We start from the raw sequence: 6,000 nt of genomic DNA, 5'->3' as shown, positions 1-6,000 counted from the left end.
AATGACCGCCTGAGGAGAGTCATTGAATGTAGGCCTTCATCGATCATTTGGTCACTAATCATTTTCTTTGTCTTGCAGGTAAATACTTGTAAAAAAAAAAAAAAAAAAAAAAGCCATTAAACATAGGTTATCCTTTCTTAATGGTCGAGCATCACAATGCAGGATAAAAAGAGAATCTTTAGTCCAGGTCTTTATTTAAAGGCCTGCATGAAAAGGAGGATGTGTGGACTGTCATTGGCTCAGAGTCCAATCAGAGGCTGGTTTTAAACGGGCTGGTCTCAAGTACAACAAACAGCTGGCTTCCCTAAAACTAACACACTGCGCTCCCCACAACAACCGGACACTTTTCTAGCTCTTCTTCCTCCCATCGCCTACATGTTGCTCTCTGCTGCCCCCTAGGGAAGAGAGGGGGCACCAGCTACACAACACTGCACACTTTAATTAATATTTTAAAATGTATTAATATGCACTGATGCGCTCGTGGAACCAACAGTAAAACAAAATAAGAAAGCGTAAAATATTCTTGCAAGACTAAGTTGCTGGGGTTTTAAAGAACCTTTATAATAATCGGGAGATTGAATAATTTTTAATATTATGTTAATGATAATTATTGGTAAGTTACTAAATAATATTTTTAAATGTGTAAATAACATTACAACATTATTAAGTAATATTTATATTATATACTGAGACAAATTTAAAGACAAATAAGACACTTCCGGTTTGTGTTGTTCAAAACAATCAGTATGATGTCTATGGTGATAAGAAACTACAGCTATGCCATTAAGCTGGAGAATTTACACATCACTTCCACTTCTTTTGAATACTTTCACATTAAGAGCTATGGAAATGAGTTCATATCCTCTGTTAGCTTTATATTAAATAATGCATTTTACTTTTCTTGTTTCCACCCTTAAACTTTTATTTAGAAGCATGAAATTAAATTCTGCCGAGGTTTTCCACCACCACCATATAACTTTCCTGTTCCTAGTCATTTAAAACAGATTAAAGTATTTAAATAATATTAGCAGTTGCACCATGATGTTGTTGTACATGTAATACATTTATTCACAGATGAATTCAGTTATGCAACAGATTGCAGTTAAATAAGTAATATTAACTAGTCACATTTTGAACTTTAACTTTTATATTAAGTTTTTTTCCCATTAGGAAAAAAAATGCATTGAGCAGCATTTTCATCCTGCTCAATGCTCTGATCTCAGCAGGTTAGATTTAATTACGCATTTTTATAGTTTATATATTTTTTCAGGCTTGATTCTTAAAGTTACAGACATCCTCTTTTTGTGAGGATTTTTAACTAAGTAAGTTTAATTTTCTTTTCCATTTATTAACCCTGCAGTGGCTCTTTAACAACATTAATTTAAGCTGATTTTATTTGACCTGGTAAAGGTGAAAATGAGAACAAATGAAGTTAAACAAATTACCTGGTTAGTATGTAGCGGAATATCTGTAGTTACAATAGTTGACCACCAGAGGGCAGTGAGCGCTCATAATCCACAATCAAAAACCTGTTAAACTCGTTTGTTCTGCTGGTTTTCTGCAGAACAAAAAGCTGCTCAGCTCCAAATCTTCTTCAATAACAGCAAAACAGAAATACCGAAAGTTTTCTATCTTTATTCTAGTTTTATTTCACTTTGTAAACTGAAACTGAAGAATCAAACTTTGATTCTGGACGCAGAAGGAAACACAAGTCACGTGACTTTCTGTGAAAAAGAAACTGAAACTAACTTTGATATTTTTCTTCAAGTCAGCCTCCATTTTGAGCGGAGGGTGGAATTAACATGTTGACTTGTTAACAGAGGTAAGTGTTGCCGCTCCGGGTCCCTCCGAGTCTCTCTCGGCTCTCTGGAGCCTTTCTGACCGATAAACCCTCCGAGGCTTCCCGGGGCCTCGGCCACCTCGGTCTGGGTCCCTCGTCTCTCATACGGTGTGGTCCCCACAGCAGCGCTCTGATCTGGAAAGGAATTAGATTCAATGAAATGTTTTATTGTGAGACGTTGCTGCTTATAAAGTGATTCTAAGTGAGGATACATTATGAGAGAAATAACACAAACCATAAACACACAGCTCAGTAACAGTGTTGTAGTACTCGAGATCGGTCTTGGTCTCTAGACCATTTTTTGATGGCATTTGGTCTCGGGCGCTGAGGACTCCGCATTTTATTGCAAGATCAGTCGAGACCGCAACTGTGAAAATATCACTAAGCGTACAGCATACTGTCCAGTTTCTTTGTTAACATCTTTGTTTTCCGTGGATGCCAAACGCACCGACTAAAATCCAGGCAATAACGTGTTTCTGTTACTCCCCCTCCCCACCCTTCACTCGCAACGCGGCGCTCCAGGACATGCGCAGTGGTTTCCTCTGAGTGGCAGAAGATGTCTGTCTAATCGTCAGTAATATAATAGCGCTGCATAAATCAAGAAATCCAATGGGCACTGCTAACTCAGCAGCGCTTCATTTTCACAGCCAGTGGGGAAAACGTCTAACTTTTTTCGTCACTTAGAAAAGTAGCTCAAAGAAAGGTAAGCTCCGTTGACGTGATGTTAGCAAAGCTAGCTGTATAGAGACACTAAGCATTTGTGATGGAAAAAAAGTCACTTACTGCACTTAATTATTGTGCGGAGGTGTTGACTGACTTGTCCCAGATATGGGACAACGCTGTGTCCAAAAGTCTGCAATATAATGATGTGATATTCAGGAACAGTCCGGTTCTTCTGAACGGCTCTTTACTTAGAAAATAGGACTGGAGGGTCACTGGGAGCCGTTCTTTGTTCTTGTAATGCTTTGGGTACACTGCAGTAGCTATCATTATTTAATCATATGCATTGATATTTTTTTAATTGAAAAATAAATAAAACACAAGAATGAAAAAGCATGCACATTGCTCTATGATCGTTTTTGTTCAAAGTGGCAGCTGTCATGTCTGCCATGGTGTCAGACTACCTGGCCTCATGTAGCAGGAGAGAGGGTGAAAACACTCACAGTGAGCACCTTGTGCTTGGTTACTTCTTTGTTGCTCCCTGGTCAGTGTTCACAGTTGAGCGTTATTTACCGTCAGAGCATTGCCTCAATTGCTATGTTTAAAGGTGCAGACAGTGATGGTTTCTGACATGACTAATATGGGCGTTATCTTTTTAGGGATGGCACGAGACCACAGCAGATTGTAGCACTTCACTTTAATATTGGTAAAATTTATTAAGTATTTAATATTTAGGTGTTTTTATGGGAATATGGATCTTTCAGATCAATTTGAGAAGCAATTTTGATAATATTTCAAATTTTATCGTGTCATTTAGCGCAGGCCGCTGTTCTCGGTCTCGACTTGGTCTCGACTTCCCTCGGTCTTGGTCTCGACTTGGTTTCGGACCCTAAAAGTCTTGGTCTTGTCTTGGTCTCGGGTTAGGTGGTCTTGACCACAACACAGCTCAGTAACTGCAGAGTTAACCTGGTGAATGATCAACTCTATGATACAACTTTTAAAAACTCACTTAAAACCCATTTATTTCTCTGGGTTTTAACCCTGAGTGAGCTATAGGATTAAAACCCTTGTCTTCACCTTGTATGTCGAAATGGGGTCCAATCGACCCCACACACGTAAAACCTGCATCATTTTCCATAGACCTCTACGTTTGCCTCAGTCCTGCACACACAAGGGTTAATGCTGCACTGCTACTTGTATTTCTGATGTTTGATTTCTATTTTTCTTATATTTTATCATTTGTTTTCATTTTCCTGCAACCCTTTGGTCAGCTGCTGTTTTATTTTAAGTGCTTTAGAGATAAAGTGGTCCACCATGACAGCTGCATCTAAATCTGATCTGTTTGAGTGGAGTGTGCAGCAACGATCTTCTCAAATCTAACCTAAATAAACTAAACTAAAAAAGTTAACCTCATGTAACTTTTTTACATCAGTGTTCTTGTTGTAGGGACTCTCTGTGAATCTTTTTAACCTAAAAATCAGAACCAAAACAGTTTTAAACTAGTTTCTTTGCTTGTTGAAGTCAGCAGAAAGTGAAAGACATCACTCCGTCCCTCATCAGTCTGGGTTCATCACAAACTGATGTTTCTCTTGTCTGGATCAGAACCGGCTTTAACCAGTCCACAGATTTCCTCTCTTCCTCTTCACTGACTTTGGTCTTTTTTAGTTTTTACCTCTTGTTGCTCCTTGCAGCAGAAAGAATCGGGCCTCGCTGAGTGTTTGGGGCCTTCATCCCCTCATTGAAGCAGCTGATTACCCATGATTCCTTGCAGTGGGTCCAGCTGGTACCTCAGCTGGATGCTGTGGTCCCTGAAAGCAGCTTTAGCTGAGAGGAAATCCTGCTGAGCTGCTCACATGACCACAGAGGCTGACATGTTGCTGAGATCCCAGCTGGACCCGGTTCTGTCTGGAGGAGAGCTGTGGACCCGACCTGAGCTGCTGCTCCCTCAGAACCTTCTGCACACTGACTCCCTCCATACAGAGCTACAATAGAGTCACGATGCGTTCAGGTCCACTGTGGGAGCTAAACAAGTTCACTAGTTCATAGGAAATGTTCACTTGTTCATTCATCTGATTCACTCTGATCCTCTGAACTCCTGATGGGAACCAGCTTTCTGCTTCACAGGACACTTACTGGACCTGGACCACTGGTCTGACTGGTTTTGGTTTCTTTCTCAGGCTGACTGAAGTCCAGAAGATGGAAGATCTGGATCTAAAGAAGGACAGAGCAAAACCTCCAGGACCCATCAGTCCGTCTGTGAGGAGTGACTGGTCCAAAGATCATCCTCCAGAGTTCAGGACTGAACCTGGACCCTCAGACAGAAAGTAAGAAACCAGTTTCTAACTGGTTCATGTGACTCTGCAGAGCAGGACTGGTTCTAGGCTTGGATACACGAGGAGACAGGCAGAAAGTAAAGGAGGCTTTATTATGCGTCCATTTTCTGCTCCATGATATTTATTAACATTGATGACTAGTGATTGATTGATGGGATAAACTTTGTCCAACTCCACAACAAAACTCAACCCTAAAACCTTGAAATGAAAAAGTTTCTTCATAAACTTTTTATTTTCTTGTTAAATCCAAGATTTAACCAACAACATAACATTTATCTACTTGGATTGTGATCATGCAGTTTTGCATCTTAAGCTGATTTGAACCTAAATGAAGATAAAAACACATTTCTTTCAAACAGTAATAACAGACAGACTAAAGCAGAAGGTTTTTAAAGTCAAAGCTTCAAAAGTCTTTCTTCCTGCTCCTGTTTTCTACTGTCTCTTTGCTTCAGTGCTCAGTGAGACATCAGGCAGGATGAATGATCTTAAAGATTCACTGAATGTTGGCTGTGGTTGGTTACCCAGCATTGGCTCAGGTGATGCACAGCAGCTTTATTACAGGAGACACACCTGATGGAGAACCAACACAGAAAATGAGAAGGGAGAGGGCAGGTCAGACATTTTCTGTTTCATTTGGAAAAGGCAGCAATTTGACTCAAAATAGGGATTTTGTTTGAAGTTGAAAAAGAGGAAAAGGATAAAGAAGGAAGATATGTAATGATTGTAGGACGAATCGGAGAAATGACAATTTGAGTAATAAATGTTTATGAGGAGAAGGACAGTTTCCTGAAACAACCAGTCAGATTAATAACTGATGATGGAAAAGGAATGAAACTGATGGGGGGAGACTTTAATTCGGTTTAAAATAATATATTAGTTAGATACTCTTCTGATTATGGGCCACAGACAACGACATCCAGAATGCTAAATAATATTACTAAAGAGCTGGTCTGATTGATGCTTGGAGAAATATCAACCCCAAGAAGAGAGACGACACATTTTACTCAGATCCACACAAAAGCTACTCTGGAATAGATTATCTATACAAATCTGAGCCACATATACATAAGGTATTAAAATGTAACATAGAAAATCTAACTATAAGTGGCCATGCAGCTATAATGTTGTCTCTGTGTGGACAGACAGATTGTGGTTCATTTGTCCTGG

General features: G+C 39.6%; 1 protein-coding gene across 2 annotated transcripts in view; it reads left to right on the top strand.

The window, feature by feature from the left end:
* Positions 1-1,590: 1,590 nt before the first annotated feature.
* LOC106912772 (NLR family CARD domain-containing protein 3-like) overlaps positions 1,591-6,000 on the top strand; it is a 46,310-nt gene continuing 41,900 nt past the window's right edge. For both annotated transcript variants that reach the window (XM_088010831.1, XM_088010826.1), the window contains exons 1-2: positions 1,591-1,822; positions 4,678-4,824. In XM_088010831.1, the coding sequence (XP_087866957.1) occupies positions 4,697-4,824 (128 nt within the window). In that variant the 5' untranslated portion in view covers positions 1,591-1,822; positions 4,678-4,696. The remainder of the gene's footprint in view (positions 1,823-4,677; positions 4,825-6,000) is intronic.

The sequence above is a fragment of the Poecilia mexicana genome, unplaced genomic scaffold (assembly GCF_051168715.1).
Source record: "Poecilia mexicana isolate PSO_F unplaced genomic scaffold, ASM5116871v1 scaffold_2, whole genome shotgun sequence".
In the NCBI taxonomy this organism is placed as follows: Eukaryota; Metazoa; Chordata; class Actinopteri; order Cyprinodontiformes; family Poeciliidae; genus Poecilia; species Poecilia mexicana.
This window is presented reverse-complemented; position numbering and strand designations above follow the sequence as displayed.